Genomic DNA, 14,458 nt, shown 5'->3' on the forward strand with positions numbered 1-14,458 from the left:
CTGGGATTACAGACATGAGGAACAGTGCCTGGCTTGTACGGGGTGGACGCTGAGAATTTGAACTCAGCACTTTACCAAATAAGCTGTCTTCCCAGACCCCTCAAATGTTACCTATTTCAAAATTAGTTTTTGAGATCAAGGCCTTGCTTGTAGCCAAATCTATCTTCAAATCAGTGATGCTCTAGCCCCAGGCTCCCAAGTGCTGGGATTACAGACATGTGCCACCACACACAGGGATTTATTATAGTTTCCGTTTATGATGGGTTTATTTTACATAACCCCACTAGACGTCCAGATGCCCCTGCCCAGGACACCACACTCCATGGATTCTTGATTCTAGGAAGGAAATATAAGATGTGAATCCATAGGAGGTTGTAGTTAAAAGAAAAAGAGAAATCTCACAAATTAGTCAGGAACCAACTAAAAGAAACAGAAATGGTTAAAGCTGGAGCAATGCAGCAATAAAGTCAATGAGGTCTCTTGGTTTAAAATGGGAGCACAAAGTGACATCCTTGGATCTACACAGATACAATTGGTGATGTGAGAAGTTAGGAGAGAGAGAGAGAGAGAGAGAGAGAGAGAGAGAGAGAGAGAGAGAGAGAGCACATACAGAACTCTAACTAACTGATAGACTCTTCCCTCCAGGAGGAGTATACCCTACTTGTTGGTGTGGAGGGCACATCGTGATACCTTTCCAAATGCACTTTGGAAAATGAACACTGGGGTTAGCAAGTACTGGCTACTGGTGACTGACACCACTTTCTCTTTATGCCATGACATGATTAACCAGTTTTGTCTAATTGGCATTTGTTCACCGCCATACGCAACAACTAAAGAAGGGGCAGCTCCTTGTTGTCCCCTGGTACGTATATCAAATAGACTAGACTGACAGCTAGCACAGGCTGTCCTAGCCCAGCAGCTAAGGAGCATTCCAAAGGCCTGGAATTCTGTAGACTGTGCTTCCTCAACGAAGGGGAATAATGTGATAAAGCTGTATGAACGGTCGCAGCGAGATCTCCAAAATGTTTGCAAGTTAACCAATTGCTAAATAGTTTATGGGTGCAAGAAGATGTCCTGCCATGGTGATATGGAAATATTTTGAGTGAGAAGATAATGAGAATCATGAGATGCATATAAGGGCAAAATGAAAATGGAAAACTAGAGTCATTAAAAGAACAAACCATCAATATGCAGATTGTCTAACTGACTGTGAGGTCCTGGTGATTGACACAAGCCTCTCATATACCAGGACTCAGCTAAGACCTTTATGCTTGCAATCTAGTTTAATCTGTAACAACTTCAGTTAAATGAACACATTTATTGAAAATATAACTTGACACATGAAAGGAAGTTACAATGTGGCAGTGTGGTGTGCATTGGAAAATAGAACCTGCATTTTAAAGTAAAATCTTCTTGCACAGAGAGTTCCACGGCCAGCTAGCTGTGCTGGGAGTTTTCAGTGCTAATCTTCCATAAATTCTTTCAGAAAGTAGAGAAAGAGGAAACAAACAGCTCTGAACCCATTTTGCAAGGCCAGTTACCCCTTATGACAAAATATGACTCTTTATTATTATATTTGAGAGAAAAGGAAAATTACAGTTCCATATCTCTCATAAATATAAATACAAAAATCATAGGTAAAATAATTTCAAATCAAATATAAAAAAGAGGATAACATGTTATGACCAAATGTGACTGATTAAAAATATCTGTGTATGTGTGTGTGCTTGCTTATCTGCGTGTACACCTGTACTTGTGGGTATCCAAGGCCAGAAAAGGTCAGCAATTACAGGTGACAGTGACCTGCCCTATGTGGCTGCTGAGAATCTAATCCAGGTCCTCTGCAAGCACAGCTAACATCTGAGCCATATTTGCAGTCCTATAAAATTTTTTTAGATTATTTTAACAATCTTTTGATGCAATTCACTACATTAACATAACAGGGGAGAAACATACATAACAAACTCAAGAGACACAGAAACATCACAAGACAAAAATTCAACATTTATTCATTCACCATCACACAGGAACAAAAGGAACTTCCCCCATCTACTCACAGATGTCTAGGGAAGTCTTTGGAGAACATATTTTAAAATTTGAATAGCAAATGCTCTCTCCCTGAAGTTAAGGGAATACAAAGCTACTATCAGTACTTCTGCTCAGCATTGTACCAAGGATTGCAGCCAGTGAGACAGAGATTTTAAAAAAGCATATGGTTTGAAAGAAAAGCATAAACCACTACCAGTTCACACATGGCATGATGGTGTATACAGGAACTCCAAAATGATCTAAAAACACTTAGAATTAATAAGCAAACTCTAAGGTGTTGTTTAAACAAGGTGATCTCCAAATCAATTATATTTCTATAATCAAGCAAAACAAATGGGAAGGACTTTCATTTGCAATTGAATTGTTAAAATTAAATGCTTAAGAATAAATGGTAATATGTACACACCGGATACTATGAATATTACTAAGTATGTTTATCAATTGGAAGACTTGGTTTCTTGTGAACAAATCGAAGAGCTAATTCTAGAACATGCGCAGAAATGCAGAGAAGTCAAATTGCCACACCCACCAGACAGTCATGCTGTTTCAAGCTACAGTGATGAAGGGCAGGCAGCTTTGGTTAGGAGAATGGTTAGTGGTGTCTTAGTTGGCCTTCTTCCTTCCTTCCTTCCTTCCTTCCTTCCTTCCTTCCTTCCTTCCTTCCTTCCTTCCTTCCTTCCTTCCTTCCTTCCTTCTTCCTTTCTTCTCTCCTTCCCTTCTTTCCTCCCACCCTCCTTCTCCCCCTCTCTATCTCCCTCTTTTCTTTCTTTCTTTCTTTCTTTCTTTCTTTCTTTCTTTCTTTCTTTCTTTCTTTCTTTCTCTTTCTGGGTTTTTGAGACAGGGTTTCTCTGAGTAGCCCTGAGTAGTACAAAACTCACTTTTGTAGTCCAGGATGACCTCAAATTCACATAGATCCACCTGCTTCTGTCTCCTGCATGCTGGGAATAAAGGTGTGCATCACCACTCCCAGTTTAGAGTTTCTGCTGCTGTGATAAAACACCATGGCCAAAAGAAACCAGGGGAGAAAAGAATTTATTCCATCTTATACAGTGCCCCAACCCAGGGAAGTCAGGGTAGGAACTCAAGGCAGGAACTTGGAGGCAGGAACTGAAGCAGAGCCTGTGAAAGAACACTGTTGGTTTGCTCTACATGGCTTGTTCAACCTGCTTTCTTACACCACTCACGACCACCAGGACAGGGCTGGTGCCACCCACAGAGAGCTGATTTCCCCTACATTAGTCACTAATCAAGAAAACGCACTGTAGACTTGCCAACAGGCCAGTTATATGGAGGCATTTTCTCAATGTAAGATCCCTCTTCCCAAATGACTCTAGCTTATGACACGTTGACATAAAACTAGCCAGCACAGAGTAGGGTAGAATCCAAAAGACTCACACACATAGTTGATTGATACAATGGGAGGGGCACATCTACATAGTGGGTTGGTAGTATGGGAGGGGCGTGGCAGGCACCTGCATGGAGGTCAGAGGACCTCAGTCTGATTCTCCTGTCTCTGTTTTCCTTCTGGCCACTGCAGTGCTGGGGTTACAGGTGCACGGCATCACCTCAGCCTTGGGGGCAGGGACTGTGGGCTCCAATCATCAAAAAGTGTTTTTACACACTAAGTCCTCTCCGTGGTCCTTTGACTTATTTTTTACAAAAAAAAAAAAATAGTGTGGAAACGATACCCTTTAAATATGTTCTAATACTCAGTTTTGATGGGATAGCTAATGCCAATTATTCTAGAAAGCTGTTTAGAACTTTAAAAATGAAGCTAACAAGGTATCTAGGCTACAATATGAGAAAGTCAATATGCATATATCTCTCAAAAACCATGTGTCAAATGCTCATAGTGTCTGCTTAAAGAGGTGGAAATAGGCACAACTCCAATGTTTACAAGGGGCAAGCGGATCACTGTGTGTTCACATGTCTGCTATTCTCAGAACGGCAGCTGAATCACACACATGGCAATGAGCAGAGGGAGCAAACCTAGAAGTTTATGGATGTATGCTTTCTTATAGGAAATTCAAGATGGGCTGGAGTAGAGGCTACTCCTGGCATCCTGGCCGGGTAAAGTGCAAGTCCAGAGCCTGGAACTGCTCTGTTCCTAGTTCAGCATTGACAACATCGACGTGTTTAGGCTCCGAGAATTAGACATTCCTTTCTAGTGAGCATAGTCTAAATTCCCGATAAGAACGACTGGAGGGGAGGCTTCCTTTTGGCTGGCAGTTTGAGGGCGTGCAGCCCATGGTGGAGGGAGTACTGGAGGTCAGGCACCAGCTCCTGCTGTGGCTGTGGAAATATGAGGCCTCTTATCACATCTCAGCAGATCGGGAAGCTGGAGGAGTGCTCTGCCCAGCCGCCATCTTCCTTTCCCTCTTCTTATGCAGTCCAGTACCCCAGCCCACTGGATAGTGTCACCCACATTTACTAGGCCTGGCTGGAAACCCAAAGGTGTATCCCAGCATTGCCTTAAGTATTTCTTAATCCAGTCAAGGTCACAGAGTTTACTATTCTGCCATCACAAATGTCATGCTCACAGAGCGAGCTGGGGACAGCAATGTGCACGCTCAGACTCTGCTGACATCATTATAGATCAATGAGAAGTTCTCGAGAGAAACGTAAAGAAAAAGGTACAGATTATTTCCCCATTAATTTCATTCCTAGGAAATTCTCTCTCAAACCAAATAATGATATCATCATGCCACTATTTATAACGGCAAAAATTGGCAGCCTCCAAACACGTCACAACACACTGTGCAGAGTGCAGCCATTTGAAATCTTAGAGATAAAAGGTGCTCTTAAAAAGACTTGTAAAGACATCCACAGTGTGTTGTGAAATGAACGGGCATGCTCAAAATGACCCATGCCACGCTGGTCTGCAACCTTAGAATGCTTTTACGGCAAATCACGAGAAGCAGAATAAAGGTAGCATTGATGCTCAGGGCAGCTCCTCTCCAAGCACAGGGGCCTAAGAGAAGAAGGGGCAGTCCCTACGCACTCGTTGTGGGAGCTGTTCCCTGGGGCCCGAGTGAGAGAAAGCGTAAGACTCCAGACTTTTAAAGCATGGGAACTGTAAAAAGCTACGGGGACTTTGGAGGTTAGACTGGATGCATTTTGAATTATTACAATACCATGAGATGTTGAGGACAAGGTGTAGAAAGTCATGGCTTAAAAGTGATGTGCTTGGGTATCAAGTTGACAAGGCGCTGTGATATGTTAATTGACAATTTGACAGATCCAGACTCACCTGGGAGTGGGCTTCGGGCATGCTTGTGGACTATCATCTTGCTGTATTAGCTGGTGTGGGGAGACCCCTCTAGATTACTGGTGAGGCCATTCCTGGACAAGGAATCCTGGACCGTATAAGACCATGAAAGCAGGCTGAGCTCTAGTGTGTTCATGCCCCTCTTCCTCTGACTGTGGATTGAAGGTGGTCCACCACCTCGAGCTCCTGTTGCTCTGACCTCCAGCCTCAGCGAATTAGACCTTAAATCTCGAGCTAAAATAAGCCCTTTCTCCTGTAAGTCACTTCTTTCAGAACTCACAGGCGCCGTGGCAGCTAGGTGAGCTTGTGCAAACATACATCACAGACTCAGTGGTTTCTCATGTTCTTCAAGCAAATCTAAGTGGAAAAGTTGGGTTTGGATCCTGCGGCTACCTTCATTGTCTTCGCTGCTTCCCCCCTACTGTGCAGTCTGTCCTACCTCAGTGTCTTTGCAGTGGCTGTGTCCCCTGCAGAGGACCCTGCCATTTTGCTCCTGGCGAGACTGCCTCTTCTACCTAGCACAACCTGCTAAAGCAGCGCTTCCTCAGAGAGGTTTTCCCTGTCCAAAGACACTCTCCAGTACCCTGGTCCTCCCACCCCACCCCAGTCTCCTACCTGAATCCTGTTGCCTCTCCTGGCACATGACCCGAATCCAGTGAGGACAGTGGCTCCTCCAGAGGGACAGGGCTTCCTCCTGCCATTTCTCAGCGGGATGGACCATTAGGGGACACTTGTGCTGTTGGGGGTGGGGTTAACAGGAGAGGGGTTAGCTGTTTCAGTAAGTACAAAATAGCACTGATGACCTGACCCTTACTGTTTGATCTTAGCCTTGGCCGGCAGCTGTGTGAGCAATCCCTTGGTCTTAAGCCAGCCCCTTCAGAGAGAGGTCCCTCAGCTGTTGGGCAAGTGGGAAGATCAGAATGGAGCCACGCCTGGCCGAGAACAGGCCCATGGGATCCAGGTCACTTCGGCAGCTCTTCCAATGTGGGCTCGTTTGAATGATTTATTTCTTGCCATTCACAAAGGGAGACAGAGAAAACAAGGCTGAGCCAGTAGGATTAGAAGTGGGAAGCAGAAACGAGAAGGAAGCAACTGCCAATGCGGTTGGGAATGAGGACGGAATTTGGCTCTGAGCTTCCTGGCAGCCCATGTGAAAAGGGAAGCCCGATCAGTTACAGAGTTCCTCTCATTAGCCAGGAAGACGCTTGCGTGTTCCTCGGGGGAGATGTAATTTGTTCCAGTTTTAGTTTTTCCAGGCAATAAATCCTGAATGAAATTTCTCCCTCGAGGTTGTTGACAATAATGGCTAATTGATGGGATAAATAATATGCTTGTCTTACCCTAAATGTGGAAATGACTCTCTAGAGACCTGGGAGCCACCTACCACATAGTTCACTGGGTATGGATTTTGTTTAGGAATCCTTATTTGTTATTATTATTAGTGGTTTTTATTTATTGAATTCATATAGCATTTTGAGGCAGGGTCTCTCCCTGTAGCCCTGGTTGTCCTGGACAGGCATCCTTATTATTAACAGATCTCACATTGACTTTCGCTCTGAAGAGCTAAGATTTACTCATAAATCACATCTTGACATCTTCTTGGGGACATTTTTTGCAAGGAGAGGGGAGGCAGAACCTGGCTTCCTCTCACAAGACACTGGCAAACTCTTTGTGTGCAATAGTAACAAAATAGAAGAAAACAAAGGAAATCCTTGGTCACATTGTGGGAAGAGTGACTAAGAAGTGGAGAAGACACTGTTCAATGGAGGGAGGACATTTCAAGTCCCGGTTGGCTCTCCCCCTGCCTCTAACTAGCTTTATGATTTCAGGCTGGTTGGACTTCTCTGAGCATGTTTCCCTGTTGCCTCAGATGACTGAGAAGGCAAAGGGCTGCCCTGTGCCCAATTCACTTCAGCTCCTGTCCCTGAGGGAATCCCCCGGGATCTCCAGTGAGCACTCTCCCACTGCATTTCTGGGATTCAGGCCCAGCTTACCCACAGAGGGAAGCTTGAGGCAAGAGGCTGGTCTTACATTGACCATTTGTCTGTAGGGGGTCCTATAAACCCTGCCCAATGGTTCAGATCAGAGAAAACCAGTCTCCAAAGACTGTTGAGTCTCTAAAGGGCCTTCTGGTGTGTGGCCACACCCTTTCTTTTCCTCCGTCTCTGTCTAAGCGTCTTCATCCCATCTACTCTGCACCAGGCACTCACTAGTCACTGCAAGCCATGTGTCAAACCCAGGGCACATGGACATCTCCAGGTCATCACTTTGCCCTCCAGGCATGCCGTCCCGTGGGTTCCTGGCCCCACCTTTGATGTTGTTTTATGTATGGGTTCTTCCCTACAGAAGAGACAAGTGGCTAATTCCTCCACCGTGTGTTAGTTAGGGCGTGAACATGAGGTAGGCCTACAGACCTCTGGCTGGGCTGGAGCCTCACTGGAAAACACTGTTCCCGGTCCCAATTATTACCTGCAATACTTAGAGCTTCAGAAAGCTACACTTGTTGACTGTCGAACAGCATAGCATCTAGACACTTCTGTAGTATTATAGCCGGTTCTGGACTCTTTATATACACCCTCAGGGCTCACACTAGAGCTGGCAGCTGGACCTTACAGCTTTGCAAGATGAGGAATGAGTCAAAGCTGTAGACACTCAAGGTCATAATGCAATTGACAGATGAGGGATTCCAAGCATCTGTGCTATCAAGAAATAAGTGGCCACGTCCTCTCCTCTGCTAGTCCCCATCAGGTGTCCAGGGACTCACCACAGGAGTAGGTGTCCACACTTGGACACCCCTCTGGGATTGCCCTGGTGGAAGCTTCTTGGAACTGTCTGGACCTTCAGGACAACCTGACACTGGGCAGGTCTTCTAAGACCTCTCACTGAGGTAGAATCCTTTTTGACAACTTCCAGCCTGAGGTGAACCCTCCTATATGCCTCCCACCCCACTCAGCCTTCCCTTGTGGTGGGCGTAGTACACCCAAGGGGCTGCTTGGGGTATGGCTGTCCCGGTTCCCCATCTCCCCAACCACAGCTTTTTCAAAAGATCCCAGCCTCACCACATCCCTTCAATATTTCTTCTTGCTGAGCCCCATTTCACAGACTGAGAAAATGAGGCACCGGGCAAAGAAGGACTTCTTAAACATCTTTTCCAAACCAGTTAGGGAGCGGTCGCTCCCAGTTTTCTATTCTGTCTCGGTACTGTACTTTGATCTGAGCAGCAAGTGAGGTTCACCCTTTAAGTATGCAGCCCCACATACTTTTTTCTCATGCCCCAGGGCCCTTCTTGGTGACACACATCACCCAACTTCGGTTGGTACTTCCAAACTGCCGAGCACCCAAAGGGTTAAAGGGGCCGGGAAGGGGATCCAGTAAGGGTTAAAATTATAAACGCATTTATCACCCTCTGACTATTTATTGGGTTCCAGACCGACAGCATCAAAGCTGGGCAGAGGCAGTGGGCAACCTCGGATAGACTTGCGCAAACGCCACAACTTTCCAGCACGACCCCCCGAAAGTATCCCGGGCGCAAAGTTGGCGCAGCCCGCTCCTCCTCCGCAGCGTCGCCCGCCCCGTGGGGCGCGCGGCGGGGACGCGCGAGCTCCCGCGCGGGGCCGGCTCGGGGGACGCGGGGCTCGGCGAGGCCCGGCTCCGGCCCCCTGAATTGGGGGGTCCGCGTCTGCCCCAAACGCCGCTTTCTTCCGTTTTCCATGTCATTTCCTGTACTAATAAGATGGTGGTCAAAGCAGGGGAGGAGAGCAGCAGCGAGTCGCCGCCGTGCTGCTGCCGGCGCTGAAACTTTGCCCGGCCGGGGACCCCGCGCGCGGCCGCCCTGTCCCGCCGCGCCCCGCCGCCCCGGCCCCGGCCCGGCCCGCCGCCCCGCGTGGGAGCCCGCGAAGGTGAGTGGGCCCGGTGGCCACCGTGGCCATGAACGCGAACATGGCTTCGGAAGGCGCTGGGCGGCTCGCCAACCAGCGTGGGGACCGCGGCAACGCGCGCGCGGGGACACTGGGCAGCGGGGCGCGTGCGGACGACGGGGCACGGGCCGTAGCACCGACACCGCGGTGGGCCCCGAGGTGGCCCGGGCCGGCAGGTTGCCGCGGCCGCCCGCCGCGGGCCTCGGGCGGCCCAGCCTCCGCCTCCTTCCTCCGCGCACTCGCCCGCCTTGTTCCACTGTAGCCTTTTCCTCGGCTCCGCCGCGCGCTGACGGACGCGGCCGCCGGCCAATGGGAGCGGCTTCTCCGGCCCGGTGTTCGGAAAGAGAACGCGTAGACAGGGGGCAGGGCGGGGCGAGGGCGGGATGCGGCCGCTGGCCTAGTTGCAGGGACGGGGTAGCCAGGGCTCCGGGACTGGGCTGGGGGCTTAGGGACCGCGTTCTTCTCTGCCACCCGCTGCGGGCCTGGGGCGGCAGGGGAAGGGCGTGGCTTCCATCTATTTTAAGTCCTGGTTGCGGCGTAGACTCTTCGGGAAATCGTTCCTGAGTGTCGTCTCCACCCCCACCTCCCCATTCTCGGTCCCCAAGGTACTACGTGATGCAAAAACTGCAGAAACTTGGTGGCCAATGACCTTCCTCCGTCAAGGCCAACGTGCCCTAGGCAAGTCGCTGCAGAGACTACGGAGCAGCCTTGGGCGAGGACGGCAAAAAGTTGCTGGTGTCTTGAGCACACCAGAGAAGGAGCTCAGACCCTTAGGATGAGTTGGCGACCTAGAGGAGGAAAGCCTCCTATTTTGTTTTATTTTCTGGCCATGGCTTCTTGTGGAGGATAGCTGTGGTCTGTAATTTAGAGTGATCTAGAAAGAAGCACACCCAGTCCTTTGTGCTTGGGGACCGCGAGTGATGAAGGAAGATTGCGCTTCATCTTAGGGACGCTATAAACTTTGGGAGTTTTGTCCACCCTGAAGCAGACTAATTTCCCACGAAGTGTGATGCCTGTGGCACCCCAGCTTGCCTTGCCCACTTGTCCCCTGTAGAGGAAGGCTGGGACGTTTCTGGGTCTTGGTTTGGTAGTCCACGGTGTATGGGATGGATGGGTCAGAAGCCCCAGCTTGTTTGCCTCATCCCTGGGGAGTGGGAACCTTCTGGGCACATATCCCAGGCCCCTTGATTTCTTTAGTTTCAAGGGAAGGGCATCTTCAGGATCTTTGCCACAGGGCATTGGACTCTGCAGGGGAGCGCCTTTCCTTCCTACAGTGGGCTCGGTGCAGCCCTTCTAGGAGTCAGCCAGAAGAGCACTGAGATAGGAGCAGTCAAGTGGTTGACCCAGGGTCTGGTTCATGGTTTCAGAAGTGAGAGCTCTGAACCTGGGCAATGCTCCATGTACCATCTTGGGTATCACAATTGCTTGCCAGACTCCAGCCTGTTCCACCCAGCCCCTAACTGGCGGTGCCCCCAAGGAGCAGCTGTTCTTAGGGGTCTCTTCTGAGTGTCCTTCTCAGAGATAAGGGTTTGTTTTTGTTTTTGTCCCAGGAACCCTTAGTCTGTCTCCATAGTCATCACCTCCTGCCTGGGTTGCTGGAGTTTTCCAGTCCACATGTTTCTCAGATTGGTTCTCCGAGTTGTCTGTCTGGTGAGCGTCTACCATCTGGCTAACTCTTCACTTAGATTCAACACCGGCTTAATCAGCAAATGTAAAAGAGGGAAAGACCATAGAAGAGGAGCTGGAGGATCAGGCCTGTTTATTAAGTTGCCCTGAGGTCTCTCCCTTGAGGATCTTAATGTATTCATAACTTTCCTCCACTGCTGATATCACTCAAGGGTGCAGAACGTCACAGGTCCTTATGGGAAACACACTAGTGTCTGCTTCCCTTAGCCAGTTCACCCTTCTCCAGGCCCGGGAAGCTCTCTTCAGTCAATCCATCCTGGCTTCCTCTCCCCACAACCCACAACATGTTGGTGAAGCCACACTTATAGAGCCCAAGAGAATGCACCTGCTCTTGCCCAGCCCCACTGCAGTCAGGAGTGGTACAGTTAGGGCCACCACAGGCTCCTGCGCCCCCTTGAGTCTGCCCAGTACATTTCTGATGAAGGACCCAAATTGTCACTAGACCTAGATGTCTGCCTTCCTCAGCCTCATCTGCCCTCTCTGAGTCCAGCCCACTCTGCCCTGGTCAACCCCTCTTAGAATCCTCACCTAGAATTTATGAGTGAGTGAAAGATAATGAGGGGCAGCATGGCGTGGAAGGGTGGTCTTTATTGGTCTCCCAAAGGTATTTCCAGCAGTGTTCTTTGATGGTCCATAACCGTGCAGCACAAGTGAGAGATAGACCTGAGACCTGGGCTTGTGGTCTCACACCATCACCAGACCACAGGTCCTGTTTAAGGTAGGTGGCTTGTGTCTGAGAGCTGCTAGATGTATGCCTTCTGTGAGTCCTTGACCCTGAGTGGGAATCGCCATGGGCAGAGGCGGAGTACAGGCAGTATGCTCCAAGTCCCTGACCCGAATCCTAGCTGGAAGGTTTCAGACACAGCCTTGAGTAACTTGCAGAGAGCAAGTGTGAAGCTCATGGTCTTTGCAGATGCCTGGGCCCAGCAGAAAACTATGATGGGCAGTTCCAGGAGCATAAGGGATAAGATTGGAGACCCCCAGGGTCTCCAGTGATGTAAGGGGATTTTCAGTGAAAGAGCTGACAGGTGGGGGATGGCTGACAGCAGCTAGTGTTTCCCGAGGGCTTACATCCATCGGATACTATGTCTGAGGCAAGGGCATTCATTTGGCTGTTTTGGAATCTGAAGGTCCAAACAGCATGATTCCAGCTCTAGGAAGGGTCCCCTTGACAGTGTCTCACTATGGTGGTTGGCACCGTAGAAGGTCACATGGTAAGACAGGAAGTCTGGAAGGACTGTCTTTAGAGACCTCATCAGGCTTCCACAAAGAACTGCTAGTTTCTTTCAGTATGGGGCCTTCAGTGACCCAGGGACCTCCTCGTGGCCCCCGTGTCCTCAAGTACTACCACCTCTGTACTGTCTCAGGGCCTTCACATGAACCACTAGGGACACACTCAAGAGCAAGCCACTCCATACCGCATCCTGTTGTAGGGAGTGCAGGGGCCCTTTGTTCCATCCCGCCCAGCTAGCTTACACCCGAAATAACAACACAGAAACTGTATTCATTTAAACACTGCCTGGCCCATTATCACTAGCCTCTTAATGGCTAACTCTCACATCTTGATTTAACCCATTTCTAATAATCTGTATCGCCACTTGACTGTGGCTTACCGGCATAAGTCTAACCAGCGTCCGTCTCGGGCAGGAGAACCATGGCTTATGCCACTCTGCCCTTTTTCCCAGAATTCTGTTCTGTCTTCCCCACCTACCTGAGTTCTGCCCTATCAATTAGGCCAATGCAGTTTCTTTAATAACCAATGAAAACAACACAAATACAGAAGGACCTCCTACACCCACAGGTGTTCCCAGATCGGGGTACTGAGACTCTGGCGGGGAGGGGGGAGGCGTGCAGAGCTAACACATGATCAGAACTGAAAAGTGGCAGTCTGATGTCACCTCCTGAGAGTAGCCTCTTGGAGCCAAGGCAGAGGGTCCTGGGACCTCCTTGAGTAGGATGGGCAGGGTGTTGAGGGAGAGCACGACAGGAGAGGCGTGGATATAGGGAAGGGGCTGGGGGCAGCCTCTGAGAGGCAGGAGTGACTTGGTGGCTGGTGAGTGTGTGGTGCTCTGTCAAAGTGTCATGTGGGGTCAGATGACTCCCCTGGGTTTGAGCAGAGGAGTGTCTGACCTGGGAGTACCTGGGAGTGGGGCTTGAGGACTTGCTCTGAGGCTAGCTGGTAATCTCCACCTCTGACTGGAGCCTGCAAGTCATTGGAGGCCCAGAGCCCTGTGTTCTCAGAGTGGGGCCAGGGAGGGGCTTCTCGGCAGCTGGCTCAGGGGCAATGCTGGAAAAACAAGCCATGCAGAAAGCCAGAAGACAAAAGAGAGGGAGCAAGAAGGAAGAAAAACATGTGCTGTTATTTTAAAAAGCATATTTCCTACTGCAGATTCGTATCAGCTGAGACTGAGAGGGCCAGTATCACACACACAGTGCACCTAACACTGGTGGCATCCCCCCAACAAAAGACTGCAGGAGAGGAAGCCTGGGGCCTGGGATTGGGTGTCATCCTGCCCTTCATTCCTTCGTCATGTGTTCTTGCTGTGCCAGGCTTGGGCCACTCGGTCCCTGCCTTACACTGCTCACAAGCCAGTGGAGAGCCAAACACAATTACATGTCATAGGTTATAGTCGGCAGGAAAGGGGATAGCTGTGGAGTCCCAGTCAAGCAACAGTCTCCTCAGAAGAGGAAGTCTTCAGCCTGGGCTTTGAAGATGGGCAGGATGTCAAGGGGGGAGAGAGGAGAGACATCAGTGTCTGTGGACAGCCTTGGAAAGCGTGGGTCTGTGGTTGATGAGTGGATGCATGGGTGTGAGAGGGTGGGACAGGTGGAGCAGAGCCGTGTCCTCCTCCTGCCCTTGGCCATCTCCCTGGAGTACTGTTCTCCAGTTAGCTCTGTTGTGGCTACATCTCCATCTCCAGGACTGCCAAAATACTGCCTTCTGGGGCGCTTTCCTGTTGAGAGTTGTAACCCACACAGCTCCCTCCCTCAGCTTCCCGCTTTCTCTCCTTAACTTGCCTTATGTCTCACTTACCTATTTTTTTATTTCTCCCTCTCTGTTAGTTCTCAGAGAGCTAGAATTTCTGGGAGCTGGTTCACTCCTGTGAGAGGAGTGTTGTGGCTTGCATGGTGTGTTGTGTGAGGTTATGAGTGACTGGCTTGCCTCACGAAGGGCGTTCTCTGCATGGTCCTCATCCTTGTTTCCCCGGTCTGTAGTTTAGGATGCTGAGGACCAGAAAGGGAGAGCGAGAGTGTCACTGTTGATAAGCTGTGTAACTGGGATCTGAAGCTGGGCCACCTGGCCCCTGAGTGCTCCCTGACACCAGTTTTCAGCTGAGTTGCATGAGTTTGCCCACTGGTGAGCTGCAGGGAGCCTCAGAAGGTTTTTCTAAGACACAGTGACCAGACGCTTGGTCCAGAAATGCTGGATAGAAAGGTTTGCAGAGGTGATAGAAGAGGAGGGTGAAGCCAGCAGGATGGTTACAGGTCAGAGTGGACAGGTGAAGACTCAGCTCAAGCAGGTTGAATCCTACATGGT

The 14,458-nt window shown here is 49.6% G+C and overlaps 1 protein-coding gene across 2 annotated transcripts in view; it reads left to right on the top strand.

The window, feature by feature from the left end:
• The first annotated feature begins 8,889 nt into the window (after positions 1-8,889).
• The window catches only part of Prdm11 (PR/SET domain 11), an 80,978-nt gene continuing 75,409 nt past the window's right edge, over positions 8,890-14,458 (top strand). For both annotated transcript variants that reach the window (XM_057780205.1, XM_057780207.1), the window contains exon 1: positions 8,890-9,216. In XM_057780205.1, coding sequence (XP_057636188.1) covers positions 9,028-9,216 — 189 coding nt within the window. In that variant the 5' untranslated portion in view covers positions 8,890-9,027. The remainder of the gene's footprint in view (positions 9,217-14,458) is intronic.

This window comes from Chionomys nivalis, chromosome 9 (genome assembly GCF_950005125.1).
Source record: "Chionomys nivalis chromosome 9, mChiNiv1.1, whole genome shotgun sequence".
NCBI lineage: Eukaryota > Metazoa > Chordata > Mammalia > Rodentia > Cricetidae > Chionomys > Chionomys nivalis.